This window comes from Leucoraja erinacea, unplaced genomic scaffold, assembly GCF_028641065.1.
Source record: "Leucoraja erinacea ecotype New England unplaced genomic scaffold, Leri_hhj_1 Leri_171S, whole genome shotgun sequence".
Taxonomy (NCBI): Eukaryota; Metazoa; Chordata; class Chondrichthyes; order Rajiformes; family Rajidae; genus Leucoraja; species Leucoraja erinaceus.
Window position 1 is genome coordinate 185,620 of NW_026576023.1, and position 23,030 is coordinate 208,649.

Here is a 23,030-nt window from a genome sequence, read left to right on the forward strand (position 1 = left end):
CCCTGGTTCAAGATTCAAGTGAGTTTATTGTCATGTGTCCCTGTATAGGGCAATGAAATTCTTGCTTTGCTTCAGCACAACAGAACATAGTAGGCATTGACTACAGAACAGATCAGTGTGTCCATATACCATTATATACGTATATACACACATGAATAAATAAACTGATCAAGTGCAGATAACAGATAATGGGTTATTAATGTTCAGAGTTTTGTCCGAGCCAGGTTTAATAGCCTGATGGCTGTGGGGAAGTAGCTATTCCTGAACCTGGACGTTGCAGTCTTCAGGCTCCTGTACCTTCTACCTGAAGGTAGCAGGGAGATGAGTGTGTGGCCAGGATGGTGTGGGTCCTTGATGATACTGCCAGCCTTTTTGAGGCAGCGACTGCGATAGATCCCCTCGATGGAAGGGAGGTCAGAGCCGATGATGGACTGGGCAGTGTTTACTGCTTTTTGTAGTCTTTTCCTCTCCAGGGCGCTCAAGTTGCCGAACCAAGCCACGATGCAACCGGTCAGCATGCTCTCTACTGTGCACCTGTAGAAGTTAGAGAGAGTCTTCCTTGACAAACCGACTCTCCGAAATCTTCTTCGTGATCACCTATTTTCTATGTGTCTATGTCAAACCAGCATCTGCAGTTCCATCCAACACATTCGAGGCAGCAAGGGCAGCTGTTATAATCCAGCCCACCTGTCCTAAATTTATGGCAGGGAAGGGGTTAAAGAGCCTGGATAGACAGGGTAAGAATGCAGTCTTTTTTTTAATCCACTAAGCCAGCATGCTGCGTTGGCACAGAGAGGTAGAGAACTGGCAGGGGGAGTGGGAGGTTGTTTTAAAACCAAACTCCGGTGAGTTCACCTCCTTGAGGACACAAATTCCAAACACATTTTTGCTCCCAGTCTCTGTCTCAACCTGTCAAACACTTACAGGCAAGTGGCAGAGGAGGACACGTTTAAAATATCATATATTTATACTCAACACTCTGGTAACAGGGGGTGAGAGGGGGAGGGGGAGAGAGAGGGAGAGAGAGAGGGGGGGAGAGAGAGAGAGAGAGAGGGAGAGAGAGGGAGAGAGAGAGAGAGAGAGAGATGGGGGAGAGAGAGAGAGAGATGGAGGGAGGGAGAGAGAGAGGAGAGGGAGGAGGGAGAGGGAGAGATAGAGGGAGGGAGAGAGAGACAGAGAGAGGGGGAGAGGGAGAGAGAGGGAGAGAGAGAGGGAGGGAGAGAGAGAGGGGGAGAGAGAGGGAGGGAGGGAGGGAGAGAGGGAGGAGAGAGAGGGGGGGAGGGAGGGAGGGAGGGAGGGAGAGGAGAGGGAGAGAGGAGAGGGAGAGAGGGAGGGAGGGAGAGAGGGAGAGAGAGAGAGAGAGAGAGGGGGTGACAGAGAGAGGGGAGAGAGAGAGAGAGAGTGGGGGAGAGGGAGGGAGGGGAGGGAGAGAGGAGAGGAGGAGAGAGGGAGGGGATGGAGGGAGGGAGAGAGAGAGGGGAGGGGGAGAGGAGAGAGAGGGGGAGAGGAGAGAGAGAGGGAGAGAAGGAGACAGGAGGAGGGAGGGAGAGAAGGAGAGAGGGAGGGGAGGGAGTAAAGAGAGAGGGAAGGAGGGAAGAGGGAGAGGGAGAGGAGAGGGAGGAAGGAGACAGGGGGAAGGAAGGAGAGAGAGAGGGAGGGAGGGAGAGAGAGAGAGAGGTGGTGAGAAATAGGGAGAGAGAGAGAGATAGGGAGGGAGAGGAGAGAGGGAGATATGGAGGGAGAGAGTGACAGAGAGGGGGGAGAGGGTAAGCTTTTAAGGGGGGAGAACACGAGGGAGAAAGAGAGAGAGGGGGAGAGGAGAGAGGGAAGGAAAGAGAGAGAGAGTGGTTCGATACTTTTTTTATCTCACGTTAAGAGAGTAGTAAATCCGATCATTTCACACGGAGTGAAGCCTCTGTGCGTGGGGCAAGAGACCGTGTCCACGTGTATACGGAGCGTGAGAGGCTGCAGCCCGTGGGCGAGTATCTGGATGGGCTGCTCCTCAAGTCCTGGTTGCGTTTCCGTCCCACCATGTTGGTATTTGGGCACAAGGCGGGGTGGGTCGATGGGGGAGGGGAAGGAGGGTCGATCGGGGAGGGATCTCCCTGTCGGTCAGTCCCTGGGCCTGGCCAAGATGGCCACCCTCTGGTCCAGGCAGCGGGGGGGGGAGGGGAGGGGAGGAGCGGATGGTCACACCGGAGTCGGCCCCGCCCGCCCCATCTTCAGGGCCTGGAGAGCGGGGAACAGACACGGGGTATCCACGGGAACGCTGGCGGCCGTCCGTGAATGAGGGTCGCCACGGTGGGTGGAGCGTACAGTAGGCAAATGATGGTGCTATCGTATTACAGCGAGCGCCCAACGCAACGTGACTATTACATTACCCCGTATGTATGCGATTGCGGAGAGTCGGATTGTCAAGGAAGACTCTCTCTAACTTCTACAGGTGCACAGTAGAGACCATGCTGACCGGTTGCATCGTGGCTCGGTTCGGCAACTTGAGCGCCCTGGAGAGGAAAAGACTGCAAAAAGTAGTAAAACACTGCCCAGTCCATCATCGGCTCTGACCTCCCGTCCATCGAGGGGATCTATCGCAGTCGCTGCCTCAAAAAGGCTGGCAGCATCATCAAGGACCCACACCATCCTGGCCACACACTCATCTCCCTGCTACCTTCAGGTAGAAGGCACAGGAGCCTGAAGACTGCAACGTCCAGGTTCAGGAATAGCTACTTCCCCACAGCCATCAGGCTATTAAACCTGCCTCGGACAAAACATTAATAGACCATTATCTGTTATTTGCACTTTATCAGTTTATTTATTCATGTGTGTGTATGTATGTATATAATGGTATATGGACACACTGATCTGTTTTGTAGTCAATGCCTACTATGTTCTGTTGTGCTGAAGCAAAGCAAGAATTTCATTGTCCTATACAGGGACACATGACATTAAACTCTCTTGACGTGACTAGTGAAAGTCTGTGTACCGCTGGGACACTGCAAAGTAAGCTCACTAGACAATCAGTGCAGTTGCCCACAGCTTGCTCATGCCAAGTACAGAACCGGATTCTCCTGCCCTTCGTCAGAGAGTCAGAGAGCCATGCAGAGCGGAAAAATCGCCAGGGTGGTGAATCTGTGGAATTCTTTGCCCCAGAAGTCTGTGGAGGCCACAAGTCAGTGGATATTTTCTAAGGCTGAGATAGACAGATTCCTGATCGGGGAGAAGGCAGGAGAATGGGGTTCGGAGGGTATGAGGGTAGACTTGATGGGCCGAATGGCCTAATTCTACCCCTATCACTCATGACCTTACGACCTTGTAAAACAGGGCCTTCCGCCCAACTTGCCCACACTGGCCAACACGCCCCGTCTACACAAGTCCCACTTGCCCCAAGTGCCTCTAAGCGTGCTTTAGTTTAGTTTTTAGCCCAGAGATACAACGGGGAAACAGGCCATTCGGCCCACCGGGTCCGCGCCGACCAGCGATCCCCGCACCTTAACACTAGTCCACACACACTAGGGACAATTTACACATACACCGAGCCAATTAACCTACAAACCTGCACGTCATTGGGGTGTTGGAGGAAACCGGGGATCCCGGAGAAAACCCACGCGGTTCACGGGGAGAACGTGCAAACTCCGTACAGACAGCACCCGTAGTCAGGATCGAACCCGGGTCTCTGGCGCTGTTAAAAGCAGCAACTCTACCGCTGCACCACCGTGCTGCAAAAATGCCTAATCTTGCCCACACCGGCCAACTACATGTCCCATCTACACCAGTCCCACCTGCCCGCGTTTGGCCCACATCCCTCTTAGTTGTATGGGGCTCTGGTGAGACCACATCTGGAGTATTGTGTACAGTTTCGGTCTCCTAATTTGAGGAAGGGCATCCTTGTGATTGAGCCAGTGCAGCGTAGGTTCACGAGATTGATCCCTGGGATGGCGGGACTGTCACACGAAGAAAGATTGAAAAGACTAGGCTTGTATTCACTGGAGTTCAGAAGGATGAGGGGGTTGATCTTATAGAAACATATAAAATTATAAAAGGACTGGACAAGCTAGATGCAGGAAAAATGTTCTCAATGTTGGGCGAGTCCAGAACCAGGGGCCACACAGTCTTAGAATAAAGGGGAGGTCATTTAAGACTGAGGTGAGAAAAAAACCTTTTCACCCAGAGAGTTGTGAATTTGTGGAATTCCCTGCCACAGAGGGCAGTGGAGGCCAAGTCACTGGATGGATTTAAGAGAGAGTTAGATAGAGCTCTAGGGGCTAGTGGAGTCAAGGGATATGGGGAGAAGGCAGGCACAGGTTATTGATAGGGGACGATCAGCCATGATCACAATGAATGGCGGTGCTGGCTGGAAGGGCCGAATGGCCTCCTCCTGCACCTATTTTCTATGTTTCTATGTTTCTAAATCTTTTGCCCCTTCACCTTAAACCGATGTCCTCTGGTCCTCGATTCCCCTTCTTGGCTCATCTATCAAACACTGAGTTTCTATGTATCTATGTTTCTATGTCAACCTGTCCTATCCACGTACCTGTCTAAATGTTTCTTAATCGTTGCGATAGTCCCAGCCTCAACTACCTCCTCAGGCAGCTCATTCCATACGCTCACCACTCTTTGCGTGAAAAAGTCACCCCTCAGATTCCTATTAAATCTTTCCCCCTTCGGTCTGGTTTAGACTTCCAAAGCTTCAGGCCATCCACCACGTAACAGAAAGGACATTCTGCTGTTGGGTTGTCATGGCAACGGGTTCTCCTCTGTCCAATACACCTCTGGACATCTAGTCTCATGAAAGCATTTCACTCGTAAATGGAAACTGCAGATGCTGGAGTCTTGCACAAAAGACAAAGTGCTGGAGTAACTCAGCATTGAATGACCAAATACAGTAGTTATTCATACTTAAACAAGTAATTTTTAATCTCAAATGGCATTTTCCCTGATAGACAACAGACAATAGGTGCAGGAGTAGAGGCCATTCGGCCCTTTGAGCCAGCACCGCCATTCAATGTGATCATGGCTGATCATCCACAATCAGTACCCCGTTCCTGCCTTCTCCCCATATCCCCTGACTCCGCTATCTTTAAGAGCCCTATCTAGCTCTCTCTTGAAAGTATCCAGAGAACCTGCCTCCACTGCCCTCTGAGGCAGAGAATGCCACAGACTCACAACTCTCTCTGTGAAAAAGTGTTTCCTCGTCTCCGTTCTAAATGGCTTACCCCTTATTCTTAAACTGTGGCTCCTGGTTCTGGACTCCCCCAACATCGGGAACATGTTTCCTGCCTCTAGCATGTCCAAACCCTTAATAATCTCATATGTTTCAATAAGACCCCTCTCATCCTTCTAAACTCCAGAGTGTACAAGCCCAGCCGCTCCATTCTCTCAGCATATGACAGTCCCGCCATCCCAGGAATTAGCCTTGTAAACCTACGCTGCACTCCCTCAATAGCAAGAATGTCCTTCCTCAAATTAGGAGACCAAAACTGCACACAATACTCCAGGTGTGGTCTCACTAGGGCCCTGTACAACTGCAGAAGGACCTCTTTACTCCTATACTCAACTCCTCTTGTTATAAAGGCCAACATGCTATTCACTTTCTCCAATGCCTGCTGTACCTGTATGCTTACTTTCATTGTTTAAGAAGGAACTGCAGATGCTGGAGAATCGAAGGTACACAAAAAAGCTGGAGAAACTCAGCGGGTGCAGCAGCATCTATGGAGCGAAGGAAATAGGCAACGTTTCGGGACGACAGCTGTCTGCTGAAATATCGCCTAAGTGGGAATTTAGAAGGATGAGAGGGTATCTCATTAAAACATTAAGGGTTAGGACACGATAGAGGCAGGAAACATGTTCCCAATGTTGGGGGAGTCCTGAACCAGGGGCCACACACAGTTTAAGAATAAGGAGTAAGCCATTTAGAACGGAGACGAGGAAACGCTTTTTCTCACAGAGAGTTGTGAGTCTGTGGAATTCTCTGCCTCGGAGGGCGGTGGAGGCCGGTTCTCTGGATACATCGCCCGGTGGGGTAACAACATATCGCCAAAACGTCTGAATGACAAATAAAGGATCTCGTCTAATCTACACACAGTTGGGACAATTTTACCGAAGCCAATTAGCATACAAAACCCTCGCGTCTTTGGAGCGTGAGTGGGATCCGGAGCACCCGGAGAAAACCCACGAGGTTCACAGGGAGAGACTTGCAAACCCTGTCCACACAGTACCCAAGGTCAGGATCGAAACAGGTCAGGAAACAGGGCCTTCGGCCCACCAAGTCCGCGCCGACCACTGATCCTTGTAGAAACATAGAAACATAGAAACATAGAAATTAGGTGCAGGAGTAGGCCATTCGGCCCGAGCCTGCACCGCCATTCAATATGATCATGGCTGATCATCCAACTCAGTATCCCGTACCTGCCTTCACTCCATACCCTCTGATCCCCTTAGCCACAAGGGCCACATCTAACTCCCTCTTAAATATAGCCAATGAACTGGCCTCGACTACCCTCTGTGGCAGAGAGTTCCAGAGATTCGCCACTCTCTGTGTGAAAAAAAGTTCTTCTCATCTCGGTTTTAAAGGATTTCCCCCTTATCCTTAAGCTGTGACCCCTTGTCCTGGACTTCCCCAACATCGGGAACAATCTTCCTGCATCTAGCCTGTCCAACCCCCTTAAGAATTTTGTAAGTTTCTATAAGATCCCCTCTCAATCTCCTAAATTCTAGCGAGTACAAGCCGAGTCTATCCAGTCTTTCTTCATAAGACAGTCCTGACATCCCAGGAATCAGTCTGGTGAACCTTCTCTGCACTCCCTCTATGGCAATAATGTCCTTCCTCAGATTTGGAGACCAAAACTGTACGCAATACTCCAGGTGTGGTCTCACCAAGACCCTGTACAACTGCAGTAGAACCTCCCTGCTCCTATACTCAAATCCTTTTGCAATGAAAGCTAACATACCATTCGCTTTCTTCACTGCCTGCTGCACCTGCATGCCTACTTTCAATGACTGGTGTACCATGACACCCAGGTCTCGCTGCATCTCCCCCTTTCCCAATCGGCCACCATTTAGATAATAGTATGCTTTCCTGTCATTGCTTTCCTATCATCCAAATCATTGATTCATATTGATAAAAACCTATGTGTAGGAAGGGACTGGGTGGCATGGCGGCGCAGCGGTAGAGCTGCTGCCTTAGCGCGCACGGGACGAGGGTCGATCCTGACCATGGGTGCTGTCAGGACGGAGTTTGCACGCTCTCCCCACGACCAGCAGTTTTCTCCTATGCTCCAGAGACGTGCAGGTTTTGTAGGTTAATTGGTTTTGTGCCAATGGATAAAATGGCGCTAGTGTGTGTTGGATAGTGTGGGTGTGTGTGCGGGGGGTGGGTGTGTGCGGGGGGGGGGTGGGTGTGTGCGGGGGGGTGGGTGGGTGTGTGCGGGGGGGGGGGGGTCGGCCAGGACTCGGGGGTCGGGGGCCGAAGGGCCTGTTTTCCGTGCTGTATCTCCAAACCGATCTAAAGCAAACACAGCAACCTGCAGCCAAGTGTATCATTTGCCGCTGAGCCCAGTGCAGGCGATATCATTACATCAGGGACTGATTTCAATGTTTCTTCAGCTGTTTTCACTGCATTAGCCGCTTCCTCTAACGTGGTCAACATTGGTGTAAACTTACCGAGTCTCTCCGCTCTCTAATAAAGTACAGATGGCGGTTTTCTAACATCGGACTTCGAGTAAGTGTCCCCGAGCATCGCTCACAAAGGCACAAGCACTCTCACCGGCCATCTCTGGAACTCTCTGCCCACAGAGGGTAGTTGAGGCCAGTTCATTGGCTATATTTAAGAGGGAGTTAGATGTGGCCCTTGTGGCTAAAGGGATCAGGGGGTATGGAGAGAAGGCAGGTACGGGATACTGAGTTGGATGATCAGCCATGATCATATTGAATGGCGGTGCAGGCTCGAAGGGCCAAATGGCCTACTCCTGCACCTATTTTCTATGTTTCTATGTTTCTTTCAGAAGGCCATAGGATCAGAATTAGGCCATTCGGCCCATCAAGTCTACTCCGCCATTCAATCATGGCTGATCTACCTCTCCCTCCTAACCCCATTCTCTTGCCTTCTCCCCCCCTAACCCCTGACACCCGTACTAATCAAGAATCTGTCTATCTCTGCCTTAACAATATCCGCTGACTTGGCCTCCACAGCTATCTGAGGCAAAGTTCCACAGATTCACCACCCTCTGACTTGATTCCGTTTGCCCTAAGAGCTAAGTCTCCTTGATACAAGATTCACCATCCTCTCCTTCCTCAAGGAACGTCCTTTAATTCTGAGGCTGTGACCTGTGGCCCTGGGCTCTCCCACTAGTGGAAACATCCTCTCCACATCCACTCTATCCAGGCCTTTCAAGGCCCCTTTAGCCACAAGGGCCACATCTAGCTCCCTCTTAAATGTAGCCAATGAACTGTGTGGCCTCAACTACCTTCTGTGGCAGAGAATTCCACAGATTCACCGATTTCAATGAGGTCTCCCCCCCCTCTCGTCGGGGCGAGGAGAGGGACAGCAGTTTGCGGGACGATCCGGGCGGAGGCTTCGATGGGCCTTTGCGAGGTGCTACAGGTGTCTGGGTTCATTGGCTTTCTAAAGTGTAAATTTGTCCCTGGGGGGCTAAAAGACCCTAGAGCGGAGCAAGATAGATCACTCGACGAAAATAACGTAGTGCGGTCACGGGCAGATTCGCGGGTGATTTTCGGCCCCATTTCCGTAACCGGCTTCCGTCTCCGCACCGACGATCCCGTCACAGCGGAGCGAAGATACTAGTGCGGAGACGGAAAGCCGGTTACGGAAACATCCTCGTAAAAATCAAAAGTTCTTTGGTAAAAATCTTCTCATTTTCAGAATTATAATTTATTAACACAAACTTGTTCCCCCGCAACGTTGATTACACTGCGGGTCGGGTCGGGACGGGTCGGGTCGGGCCGGGTCGGGTCGGGTCGGGTTACTGAAATGGCTGAAAAAAAGGCCCACGTTCCGCTCCGTTGCGTACTACAAGTCAGCCCGTTGCGTTTAGCAGGAGTGGTCTATCTTTCTCCGCTATAGGATCATTGCTTATAATAATAATAATAATAATCTTATTTATATAGCACATTTTTAGTCAACTTGCATTGACCCCAAAGTGCTTCACATAATTACATTACATTCACACACAGGCAAAGGTGGGTGAAGTGTCTTGCCCCAAGGACACAACGACAGTATGCACTCCAAGCGGGATTCGAACCGGCTACCTTCCGGTCGCCAGCCAAACACTTAGCCCATTGCGCCATCTGTCGTCCCATGTCTTATGTCTGCAGACACAGTGGGCTGTTTCAATGTACCGTGTGTTGACCCGATACTTGATTTGAGTTTATTGTCACGTGTGCCGAGGCAGGGAAAACCTGTTCCAGTGTGCAAACCAGCCAGAGTAAAGACAAGGCAATATCACATTGCAGGGGGAAAGCTGTAGATGCCGCAAGGACATAAAGGTGAAGAGAGGGATATGGGCCGAACGCAGGCAGTGTAGATGGGACACGTTGGTCGGCGTGGGCAAGTTTCCGCGCTGTACGACTCTTTGAGTCCACATTGCCTACATATCTAGGAAGACAAAAAATGCTGGAGTAACTCAGCGGGACAGGCGGCGTCTGTGATTGGCGGCCTGTGGTGGCGCAGCAGTAGAGTCGCTGCCTTACAGCGAATGCAGCGCCGGAGAGCCGGGTTCGATCCCGACTACGGGCGCTGTCTGTGCGGAGTTTGCACGTTCTCTCCCCGTGACCTGCGTGGTATTTCTCCGGGATCTTCCGTTTCCTCCCACACTTGACTTGATATAAACTTGACTTGACTTGACTCCAAAGACGTGCAGGTTTGCAGGTTACTTGGCTTGGTGTAAATGTCCAAAATTGTCCCTAGTGGGTGTAGGATAGTGTTAATGTGCGGGGATCGCCGGTAAATTACCGTTAGTGAGTCGTAGAGTGATACAGCGTGGAGACAGGCCCTTCGGCCCAACTTGCCCACACCGGCCAACATGCCCCATTTACACTAGTCCCACCGGCCCGTATTTGGTCCATATCCCTCCAAACCTGTCCCATCCAAGTGCCTGTCTAATTGTTTCTTAAAGGGCCGGTCCCACTTGCGTGCGACTGCATGCGTTTGGCGCGAACAAAACGGAAGCGTAGTTGGCGCTAGGTTCGCGGTAAGTACGCGCTAAGTTCGCACGTGACGTAATTTGCGTCATATTCACCAATCAGCAGGACGGGAGGCGGGCCGACTCAATTTGGGCGTCGGCGGTGAGGTCATCGCGCAACGCCACGCGCTAGGCGTACGCCATCAAGACGCTGCGTAAGCCGTCGGGACGCTGCGTTACGCCCTCAATGCGCCTGCGGGCCGACAGGCCGTTGGCGCGCGGAATTTTCGGACAATGCGTGATTTTCGGAGCCCCGTGCGATGTTGAGGCCAGCTCCGCACAACTCCATGCGCCTCCACGCTTCGAAGTGGGACCGGTCCCGCGCGGCACGTACGCCTCAAGTGACCACGTTTGGTCGCGCTAGACGCGTGCAATCGCATGCTGGTGGGACAGGCCCTTATGTCCTCTGGTCCTCGATTCCGCCACGCTGGGCAAGAGACTCAGTCCGTCTCCCCGACCTATTCCTCTCATGATTTTATACACCTCTATAAGATCACCCCTCATCCTCCTGCGCTCCAGGGAATCGAGACCCAGCCGACAACCTCGCCTGTTGTAAGTTCTACATCCCCATATTCCGACGAGGTGCTTTTCTGAGAGTTCATTCCATTGAGTACGAGAAGCCAAAAACCTCTACACACACACACACACACACACACACACACACACACACGGATCCAGTTTCCTTAATGCTGGGTTGTGCCTCTGGGGAATACAGTGGGAGAAACAAGATCCTTGTTGGTGGCTTTAGAGTTCTCGTGTATTTGCATGCCAAACCACGCGGGCAAGATCCAGAAAGCATTCATCAACACCTCCATTTTAATAGACAATAGACAATAGGTGCAGGAGTAGGCCATTCGGCCCTTCGAGCCAGCACCGCCATTCAGTGTGATCATGGCTGATCATCCACAATCAGTACCCCGTTCCTGCCTTCTCCCCCATATCCCCTGACTCCGCTATCTTTAAGAGCCCTATCTAGCTCTCTCTTGAAAGCATCCAGAGAACCGGCCTCCACCGCCCCCTGAGGCAGAGAATTCCACAGACTCACAACTCACTTTCTGTGAGAAAAAGCGTTTCCTCGTCTCCGTTCTAAATGGCTTTACCCCTTATTCTTAAACTGTGATGCTGGGACAATAAAGGATAGTCAGAGGGTCACCAATGAGGTAGATAGTAGTTCAGGACTGCTCCCTGGCTGTGTTAGGATGGTGCAATTGCCTGATAACAGCTGGGAAGAAACTGTCCCTGAATCTGGAGGTGGTGTGTGATTTCACACTACTGCACCTTTTGCCCGATGGGAGAGGGGAGAAGAGGGAGTGGCCGGGGGTGAGACTGGTCCTTGATGCTGCTGCTGGCCTTGCCCGAGGCAGCGGGGGGTGCAGATGGAGTCAGTGGAAGGGAGGTTGGGTTTGTGTGATGGTCTGGGCTGCGTCCACAAACAGGGGAATCTAATGCAAGGAGGATACACTGCCCGATTTGACAATAGTAGTATCCACATGTTGTTGCTCACCAAGGTTATCCGGATTAAAGATTCACCAACATATACAGACAGTGTGGACAAGCAAATGAATTACCTCATAGATCAGTAAAGGGCCTGCCCCACCAGCATGCGATTGCATGCGTCTGGCGCGACCAAACGTGGTGGCTTGAGGCGTACGGGCCGCGCGGGGCCGGTCCCACTTCCAAGCGTGGAGGCGTATGGAGTTGTGCGGGGCTGGTCCCGACATCGCGCGGGGCTCCGTAAAACTGACATTGTCCGAATATTCCGCGCGGCAACTGCCTGTCAGCCCGCGGGCGCATTGAGGCCGTACGTAGCGCCTCGACGGCGTACGCCTAGCACGTGGCGTTGCTCGATGACGTCACTGCCCGACGTGCCGTTGCGTGATGATGTCACTGCTCGACGCCGTGCGACGTCCAAATACAGTCGGCCCGCCTCCTGCGCAGCCGATTGGCGAGTTTGACGCAAATTATGTCACGCGCGAACTTTGTGCGTACTTACGGCGAACTTAGCGCGAACTTAGAGCGAACTCCGCTTCCGTTTGGTCGCGCTAGGCGCATGCAATCGTATGCTGGTGGGACAGGCCCTTCAGTCCTTAATGTGTTAAAGTAGTCGTGAAGGAAAGGGTTGCGAATTGCTATGATGACAATTAATGTCTTTGCTAAGTCTCTCCGCAAACAGGTCTGGGCCAGTCGGTTAGTCAAATTGCCTTCCTCCCAGAGTTTGTGGTTTGTGGTTTGGTTTGGTTCTGTCAGGAACCACACATTTAGTTCAGTTTAGTTGAGCTGAGTTTAGTTTGGAGATACAGTGCGGACGATGGTATCCAAGATGGCGCCCAGCCCAAACCGGGCGACTATTTGCGTACTGGCCACAGAAGCACTGGTTGGTACGGTGGCACAGCGGTAGAGTTGCGGCCTTACAGCACTCAGACCTCAGTTCGATCCTGGCTACGGGGATGCCAGCTTGCCTTCTCACCGTGACCTGCGTGGGTTTTCTCCGAGATCCCCGGTTCCCTCCCACACTCCAAAGACGTGTAGGTTTGTAAGGTTGATTGACTTCGTATAGAAACATAAAAACATAGAAAATAGGTGCAGGAGAGGCCATTCGGCCCTTCGAACCTGCACCGCCATTCGATATGATCATGGCTGATCATCCAACTCAGTATCCCATCCCTGCCTTCTCTCCATACCCCCTGATCCCTTTAGCCACAAGGGCCACATCTAACTCCCTCTTAAATATAGCCAATGAACTGTGTGGCCTCGACTACCTTCTGCGGCAGAGAATTCCACAGATTCACCACTCTCTGTGTGAAAAATGATTTTCTCATCTCGGTCCTAAAAGACTTCCCTCTTATCCTTAAACTGTGTGTGTGACCCCTTGTTCTGGACTTCCCCAAACATCGGGAACAATCTTCCTGCATCTAGCCTGTCCAAGCCCTTAAGAATTTTGTAAGTTTCTATAAGATCCCCCCCCTTTATCCTTAAACTGTGACCCCTTGTTCTGTACCTCTATTAACGTGACTGAGTGTTAGTGTGCGGGGATCGCTGGTCGGCGCGGGCCTGGTCGGCCAAAAGGCCTGTTCCCGCGCTGTATCTCTAAACTAAGCTAAAAGCAGATCTACAATCACATCTTCCAATCGCTCCGTACTCTTAAATCTCTACGCGTACCGTAACATTTATTACATTATCTATGATCTTCTTAAACTCATCTCTTTGATCGGACTTTGCTGGCTTTACCTTGCACTAAACGTTATTCCCTTATCGTGTATCTGTGCACTGTAAATGGCTCGATTGTAATCATGTGTTGTCTTTCCTCTGGCTGGTTAGCACGCAACAAAAAGCTTTTCACTGTACCTCGGTACACGTGACAATAAACTAAACTGACTGATAGACTGATGAGCTGAAACAGACCCTTTGGCTCATCGATTCCACGCCGACCAGCGATCCCCCGCACACTCACACTGTCCTACACTCACGAGGGACAATTTACAAATTGACTGAAGCCAATTAGCCTACATAGAAACATGGAAAATAGGTGCAGGAAAGGCCATTCGGCCCTTCGAGCCTGCACCGCCATTCAATATGATCAAACCAAAGCAAGCGCTGTCTGCGGAGGGCGCTCAGCATCGCCAAGGACTGCTCTCACCCCAACCATGGACTGTTTACCCTCCTACCATCCGGGAGACGCTACAGGTCTCTCCGTTGCCAAACCAGCAGGTTGAGGAACAGCTTCTTTCCGGCGGCTGTCACTCTACTAAACAACGTATCTCGGCGACTGCCAATCACCCCACACCCCCCCCCCCCCCCCCCCCCCGGACACTTATTATTATTTATTCAAATCGTTTGCTATGTCGCTCTTCAAGGGAGATGCTAAATGCATTTCCCTGTACTGTACACTGACAATGACAATTAAAATTGAATCTGAATCATCATCATGGCTGATCATCCAACTCAGTATCCCGTACCTGCCTTCTCTCCATACCCCCTGATCCCCTTAGCCAGAAGGGCCACACCTAACTCCCTCTTAAATATAGCCAATGAACTGTGGCCTCAACTACCCTCTGTGGCAGAGAATTCCACAGATTCACCAGATTAAAACATGTTTTTCTTATCTCAGTCCAAAAGGATTTCCCCCTTATCCTTAAACTGTGTGACCCCTTGTTCTGGACTTCCCCAACATCGGGAACAATCTTCCTGCATCTAGCCTGTCAAACCCCTTAAGAATTTTGTAAGTTTCTATAAAATCCCCCCCTCAATCTTCTAAATTCCAGCGAGTACAAACCGAGTCTATCCAGTCTTTCTTCATATGAAAGTCCTGACATCCCAGGAATCAGTCTGGTGAACCTTCTCTGTGCTCCCTCTACGGCAAGAATGTCTTAGGAGACCAAAACTGTACGCAATACTCCAGGTGTGGTCTCACCAAGACCCTGTACAACTGCAGTAGAACCTCCCCGCTCCTATACCCAAAATTGGCCCACCGTTTCCACGCCGACCAGCGACCCCCCCGCACACTCACACTGTCCTACACTCACGAGGGACAATTTACAAATTGACTGAAGCCAATTAGCCTGCAAACCTGTACGCACTTTGGAGTGTGGGAGGAAACCGGAGCACCCGGAGAAAACCCACGCAGGTCACGGGGAGATCATACAAACTCCGTACAGACAGCGCCCGTAGCCAGGATGACTTCCCCGGGCCTCTGGTGCTGTAATGCCCCCTGTCCCACTTAGGAAACCTGAATGGAGACTTTGCGCCCCACCCACGGTTTCCGTGCGGTTCCCGGAGGTTTTTGTCAGTCTCCTACCTGCTTCCACTTCCTGCAACCTCCGGCAACCACCTGCAACCTCCGGGAACTGCACGGGTGGGGCGTACAGTCTCCAGAGGTTTCCGTTCAGGTTTCCTAAGTGGGACAGGGGCATTAGGCAGCAACTCTACCGCTGCGCCACCGTGCCGCCCAGTTTCAGAGCCATAGGGACCTGGAGTGGGGAAACAAACCCTTCAGTGACGGGCTTCAGGAACTGGTGTCCAGTCTCCCCCAACGTTACCTTGAACTTGAACTTCCACCCCCCAGACCTTACCCCCATCGTCTCTCCAAATCTATCCAATCCAGTTGCCACCCCAGAGTCTGGGCCTTGTACATATTAACAAGGTGGTGGAGAAGGCCTTCATTGGTCGGGGTACTGAGTACTCGAACACCAGTCACAAGTTCACAAGTTATCAGAGTAGAATTAGGCCATTCGGCCCATCGAGTCCACTCCGCCATTCAATCATGGCTGATCACTGCCTCCTAACCCCATTCTCCTGCCTTCTCCCCATTAACAGGAAGATTGTTCCCGATGTTAGGGAAGTCCAGGACAAGGTGTCACAGCTTAAGGATAAGGGGGAAATCCTTTAAAACCGAGATGAGAAGGACTTTTTTCACACAGAGAGTGGTGAATCTCTGGAACTCTCTGCCACAGAGGGTAGTTGAGGCCAGTTCATTGGCTATTTTTAAGAGGGAGTTAGATGTGGCCGTTGTGGGCTAAGGGGATTAGGGGGTATGGAGAGAAGGCAGGTACGGGATACTGAGTTGGACGATCAGCCATGATCATATTGAATGGCGGTGCAGGCTCGAAGGGCCGAATGGCCTACTCCTGCACCTAATTTATATGTTTCTATGTTTCTAACCCTTGACAACCGTTCTAATCAAGAATGTGTCTATCTCTGCCTTAAAAATATCCACTGGCTTGGCCTCCACAGCCCTCTATGGCAAAGAATTCCACAGATTCACCACCCTCTGACGAAAGAAGTTCCTCCTCATCTCCTTTCCAAAAGAGCGCCCTTTAATTCTGAAGCTGTGCCCTCTGGTCCTAGACTCTCCCACCAGTGGAAACATTCTCTCCACATCCACTCTATCCACAACTTTCATTATTCTGCAAGATTCAATGAGGTTTCCCCCCTCAACCTTCTAAACTCCAGCAGGCAGACAATAGACAATAGGGTGCAGGAGTAGGCCATTCGGCCCTTCGAGCCAGCACCGCCATTCAATGTGATCATGGCTGATCATCCCCAATCAGTACCCCGTTCCTGCCTTCTACCCAGATCCCCCTGACTCCGCTATCTTTAAGAGCCCTATCCAGCTCTCTCTTGAAAATATCCAGAGAACCGGCCTCCACTGCCCTCGGAGGCAGAGAATTCCACAGACTCACAACTCTCTGTGTGAAAAAGTGTTTCCTTGTCCCCGTTCTAAATGGACTTACCCTTTATTCTTACCCCTTATCAATAAGGCCCAGTGCCGACAAACGCTGATCATATGCTAACCCCACTCATTATTAGACTATTATCTAAATGGTGGCCGATTGGGAAAGGGGGAGATGCAGCGAGACCTGGGTGTCATGGTACACCAGTCATAGAAAGTAGGCATGCAGGTGCAGCAGGCATTGAAGAAAGCGAATGGTATGTTGGCTTTCATAGCAAAATGATTTGAGTATAGGAGCAGGGAGGTTCTACAGCAGTTGTACAGGGTCTTGGTGAGACCACACCTGGAGTATTGCGTACAGTTTTTCTATGTTTCTATGTTTCTATTTCTGGGATCGTTCTTGTAAACCTCCTCTGGACCCTCTCCAGAGCCGGTACATCCTTCCTCAGATACAGGGGTCCAGATTTTGCTCTCGGTACTCCAAATGATGGATGATCAGCCTAATTTCTATGTTTCTATGATTTCTGGGAACATTGAACCAGAGCGATACGGGGTGATTTGCTCTCTCTCTGGAATTCTCTGCCACAGAAGTGGTAGAATTCTCTTGAGGCCACAGTTCATTGGCTATATTTAAGAGGGAGTTAGATGTGGCCCTTGTGGCTAAAGGGATCAGGGGGTATGGAGAGATGGCAGGTAACCATATAACCATATAACAATTACAGCACGGAAACAGGCCATCTCGGTCCTACAAGTCCGTGCCGAACAACTTTTTTTCCCTTAGTCCCACCTGCCTGCACTCATACCATAACCCTCCATTCCCTTCTCATCCATATGCCTATCCAATTTATTTTTAAATGATACCAACGAACCTGCCTCCACCACTTCCACTGGGAGCTCATTCCACACCGCTACCACTCTCTGAGTAAAGAAGTTCCCCCTCATGTTACCCCTAAACTTCTGTCCCTTAATTCTGAAGTCATGTCCTCTTGTTTGAATCTTCCCTACTCTCAAAGGGAAAAGCTTATCCACGTCAACTCTGTCTATCCCTCTCATCATTTTAAAGACATCTATCAAGTCCCCCCTTAACCTTCTGCCCTCCAGAGAATAAAGGTACGGGATACTGAGTTGGATGATCAGCCATGGTCACATTGAATGGCGGTGCAGGCTCGAAGGGCCGAATGGCCTCCTCCTGCACCTACATTCTATGTTTCTATGGTTCTAAATGCGACCCGACCAGCGCCTTATAGAGCCTCAGCAATACATCCCTGTTCTTGTATCTTGATATAAACGTTAGCATTGAACTTGCCTTCCTTCCCGCTGATTCACTGCTCTCCAGGAATACTCAGGACTTAATCCATGACTAATCTAATTAGGTATAAAATAATAATCTACAGCCATGGAATGAAGCAGCGTGGAAACAAGCCCTGCGGCAAAACTTGCCCACACCGACCAACAGGTCCCATCTCCATTAGTTCCACCTGCCTTGTGTTTGGCCCATATCCCTCTGAACCTGTCCTATCTATCCATGTACCTGCCTAAAGTTTTCATAAACATTGGGATAGTCCCTGCCTCAACTACCTCCTCCGGCAGCTCGTTCCATACACCCACCGACCTTTGTGTGAAAAAGTTACCCCTCAGGCTCCTATTAAATCTCCTCCCCTCCCCAACCTCCCCCTTCACCTTAAACCCATGCCCTATGCCCCATGTCCTTAAAGCAATAGGTGCATGAGTAGGCTATTCGGCCCTTCGAACCAGCACCGCAGGAGGAGGCCATTCGGCCCTTCGAACCAGCACCGCCATTCAATGTGATCACGGCTGATCATCCCCAATCAGTACCCCGCTCCTGCCTTCTCCCCATATCCCCCCGACTCCGCTATCCTTAAGAGCACTATCTAGCTCCCTTGAGAGTATCCAGAGAACTGGCCTCCACCGCCCTCTGAGGCAGAGAATTCCACAGACTCACCACTCCCCGTGTGGAAAAAGCAGGCCATTCGGCCCTTCAAGCCAGCACCGCCATTCAATATGATGATGGCTGATTAGTACCCGCGTTCCAGCTTTCTCCCCATATCCCCTGATTCCGTTAGCCCAATAAGCTAAATCTAACTCTCTCTTGAAAACACCAAGTGAATCGGCCTCCACTGCCTTCAGTGGCAGAGAATTCCACAGACTCACAACTCTCTCTGGGTGAAATTGTTTTTCCTCATCTCAGTCCTAAATGGCCGACTCCTTATTCATGGGACCCCCTGGTTCTCGACCCCCCCCCAACATGGGGACCAAAAGCTCATCGTAGGTTAACCCATTCATTCCTGGTATCACTGCTGGGTCCTCATTTTTTTTTTTTTTTTTAATCAAAAACTTAATTCAACAATTAAAAGTAATATTTACAACACAATAAAACCAAAACCAGAACCCACCATCATAATACAAGACAAACAAATACACTTCAAGATCCTCCCTCATGTCTACAAAGCCCTCAATGGGCTCGCCACCCAAAGTCTGCTTTAACCACCACACCACCCCCAGGTCCCTCAGCCTGGCCGACTTGGAGTTACCGAACACCCCACAGTCTAGGCATAAGCTCAGGGGCGGTTGCAACTCCTAGACTGTGGAACAGCATCCCCCCCCTTCCCATCAGAACTGCCCCCTCCATCGACTACTTTAAGTCGAGACTTAAAACTCAACTTTACTCTCAAGCCTTTCTTGACGTCCTCTGAGGGAGGGCTATATGTGTGTATTTATGTATGTACTTAATCTATGATTCAATGTTGTATAACATTAGTACCTCCACCAATGTAAAGCACTTTGGCCAACGAGAGTTGTTTTTTTAAATGTGCTATAGAAATAAAAGTGGCTTGACTTGACTAAATAAACTACGATACAACTATGTTACACTCCTTGTCAGGGATACCCCCCGCGGTGCCCAGCGGTCCCAGAAATCCCCCAGGGCGCCCGTGGACTGCGAGTGATCTCTTTCCAGCACCTCCCGGGTGCGGACTTAACCCCGGGAAAAGGGGCGGGGCAGACTGGCTTGTGATTGTCGGGGTGGGCCCGCAGCATGGGGGGGGGGGGGGGGGGGGGGGGGGGGGGGGGGGGGGTGAAGGGGTTAGATTTCACACCTGTCATCAGCACCAGATTCAAGGTTGATGCTGGTGGTGTCCTGAACATCGCAGAGTCCTGCACCGACACGCAGCGCCGAAGCTGCGGCCCTTCAGGACGATACTTAGTGGGATTAGAACGTACACGGATTGACGCAAAGTGATGGGTGAGCACACTTGTGAGCCGCCACCCCTGGCCCCCTCCACTCCCGCCCCCTCCACCCCCGCCCCTCCACCCCCTCCGGACCCTTTCCACCCCCCGCCCCGAGCCCTCGACTATTTTTTAGTTCAGAGGCGATTCTCATGAGTGGGGGCGTCAGGAGAAGGCAGGAGAATGGGGTTGAGAGGGAAAGATAGATCAGTCGTGATTGAATGGCAGTTTAGACTCAACGGGCCGAATGGCCTCATTCTGCTCCTATGACATATGAACTTTAGTGACAGGTTTAGCTTTGGTGACAGGGGCGGCACGGTGGTGCAGCGGTAGAGTTGCTGCCTCACAGCGACAGGGACTGGGGTTCGATCCCGACAATGGGTGCTGTCTGTACGGAGTTTGTGCGTTCTCCCCGTGGGTTTTCTCAGGATGCTCCTGGTCTTGTCCCACACCGCAAAGTCGAGCAGGCTCGTAGCGTGATAGGCTTTTGACAATAGACAATAGGTGTAGGAGTAGGCCAATCTGCTGGGCAGGAGGCGGGCCGACTAAATGTGGGCATCACACGGCGCTGTGCGGTGACGTCATCGCGCAACGCCACACGCTGGGCGTACGCCGTCAAGACGCTGCGTACGGCCTCAATGCGCCTGCGGGCCGACAGGCCGTTGGCGCGCGGAATTTTCGGACAGGGCGGGATTTTCGGAGCCCCGCGCGATGTCGGGACCAGCCCCGTACAACTCCATATACGCCTCCGCGCTTCGAAGTGGGACCGGCCCCCCGCGGCCCGTACGCCTCAAGCGACCACGTTAGGTCGCGCCAGACGCATGCAAGTAGGACAGGCCCTTTCGGCAGCAACTCTACCACTGTGCCACCGTGCTGCCTCACCTCACCTCGCCTCGCCGGCTATCATCCAGTCCGTACCTTGCTGTAGGATTTTGCCGAAGTATTTATTGTGGATGGTGCAGTTCCACCGGCGGCTGCGGAACTGGTGCTGGCATTCCCTCACCCCCAGCCGGGCGCCCTTCGCCACCTCGTTCACGATCTCCGGCTCCGTCTGGCACAGCTCGGCCTGCTTGCCGGCCAACCTCTTGGTCTTGCGGCAGATGCTGTTCGGGTCCATCACGAGGGGACTGCCCACTGCCCTGCACAGAGTCAACCACAAGGCAATCAATGAATCAATGAATTGATACGGTTATTGGCCGAGTACATTCACACGCAAGGGGTTTGTTCAACGGGGCGGCCTTTAGTTTAGCTTACGAGATGCTAATTCGGAACGAACTGTAAGCGCAGGTTTAGACTGAAGATGGACACAAAATGCTGGAGTAACTCAGCGGGACAGGCGGCGTCTCTGGAGAGAAGGAACGGGTGATGTTTCGGGTCGAGACCCTGCTCGACTAGAAATGTCACCCATTCCTTCTCTCCAGAGACACCGCCTGTCCCGCTGAGTTACTCCAGCTTTTTGTCTCTATCTTTACACTGTTTCTATGTTGCGTCACTTTCACTCCCGACACGCTAAGGGAAATCGACACAGCCCTTCGACCCACCAGGTCCAGCAGTCACCCAAACACTCGTTCCATCCGACACGCCGGTGACAATTTACAGCAGCAAGTAACCTGCAAACCCACACGTCTCCGGGATGTCGGAGGAAACCGGTGCACCCGGAGAAAACCCACGCAGGTCGCGGGGAGAACGTGCAAACTCCGTACAGGCAGCGCCCGTAGTCTCTGGCGCTGTGAGGCAGCAAACTCTACCGCTGCGCCACCGTGCCGCCCATGTTTCTGTTAGATTGAGGGAGATCAAGAGATATAGAAATAAAGCTGGAACAGCCTCTGAATGTGGATGCTACATCAATGATGATATTGAACATAGAAAACAGGTGCAGGAGTAGGCCATTCGGCCCTTCGAGCCTGCACCACCATTCAATATGATCATGGCTGATCATCCAACTCAGTATCCCATACCTGCCTTCTCTCCATACCCCCTGATCCCTTTGGCCAGATATAACTCCCTCTTAAATATAGCCAATGAACTGTGGCCTCAACTACCTTTTGTGGCAGAGAATTCCACAGATTCACCACTCTCTGTGTGAAAAAAGTTCTTCTCGTCTCGGTCCTAAAAGACTTCCCCCTTATCCTTAAACTGTGTGGCCCCTTGTCCTGGACTTCCCCAACATCGGGAACAATCTTCCTGCATCTAGCCTGTCCAACCCCTTAAGAATTTTGTACATTTCTATAAGATCCCCCCTCAATCTTCAATCTTCTAAATTCTAGCGAGTACAAGCCGAGTCTATCCAGTCTTTCATGATGTGAAAGTCCTGCCATCCCAGGAATCAGTCTGGTGAACCTTCTCTGTTCTCCCTCTATGGCAAGAATGTCTTTCCTCAGATCAGGAGACCAAAACTGTACGCAATACTCCAGGTGTGGTCTCACCAAGACCCTGTACAACTGCAGTAGAACCTCCCTGCTCCTATACTCAAATCCTTTTGCTATGAATGCTAACATACCATTCGCTTTCTTCGCTGCCTGCTGCACCTGCATGCCTACTTTCAATGACTGGTGTACCATGACACCCAGGTCTCGTTGCATCTCCCCTTTTCCTAATCGGCCACCATTCAGGTAATAGAGAGAAAGCTGGAACAGCCTCTGAATGTGGATGCTATATCAATGATGGTGCAGCAGGCAATGAAGAAAACGAATGGTATGTTAGCATTCATAGCAAAAGGATTTGAGTATAGGAACAGCGAGGTTCTACTGCAGTTGTACAGGGTCTTGGTGAGACCACACCTGGAGTATTGCGTACAGTTTTGGTCTCCAAATCTGAGGAAGGACATTATTGCCATAGAGGGAGTGCAGAGAAGGTTCACCAGACTGATTCCTGGGATGTCAGGACTGTCTTATGAAGAAAGACTGGATAGACTTGGTTTATACTCTCTAGAATTTAGGAGATTGAGGGGGGATCTTATAGAAACTTACAAAATTCTTAAGGGGTTGGACAGGCTAGATGCAGGAAGATTGCTCCCGATGTTGGGGAAGTCCAGGACAAGGGGTCACAGCTTAAGGATAAGGGGGAATTCTTTTAAAACCGAGATGAGAAGAACTTTTTTCACACAGAGAGTGGTGAATCTCTGGAACTCTCTGCCACAGAGGGTAGTCGAGGCCACAGTTCATTGGCTATATTTAAGAGGGAGTTAGATGTGGCCCTTGTGGCTAAGGGGATCAGGGGGTATGGAGAGAAGGCAGGTACGGGATACTGAGTTGGATGATCAGCCATGATCATATTGAATGGCGGTGCAGGCTCGAAGGGCCGAATGGCCTCTACTCCTGCACCTAATTTCTATGTTTCTATAATATTGAATGGTAGAGGAGCTCAAAGGGCCAAAAGGCCGTATATTACTGTTGCGTTCAGGAGTCGTAGTGAGACAC

At 51.2% G+C, this 23,030-nt stretch overlaps 1 protein-coding gene across 1 annotated transcript in view; it reads right to left on the minus strand.

Moving 5' to 3' along the window:
• Positions 1-20,763, minus strand: part of LOC129716130 (protein Wnt-6-like) — a 71,523-nt gene extending 50,760 nt beyond the window's left edge. Inside the window, 1 exon segment of the mRNA XM_055666011.1 lies at positions 20,530-20,763. Coding sequence (XP_055521986.1) covers positions 20,530-20,728 — 199 coding nt within the window. The 5' untranslated portion in view covers positions 20,729-20,763.
• Positions 20,764-23,030: the final 2,267 nt, after the last annotated feature.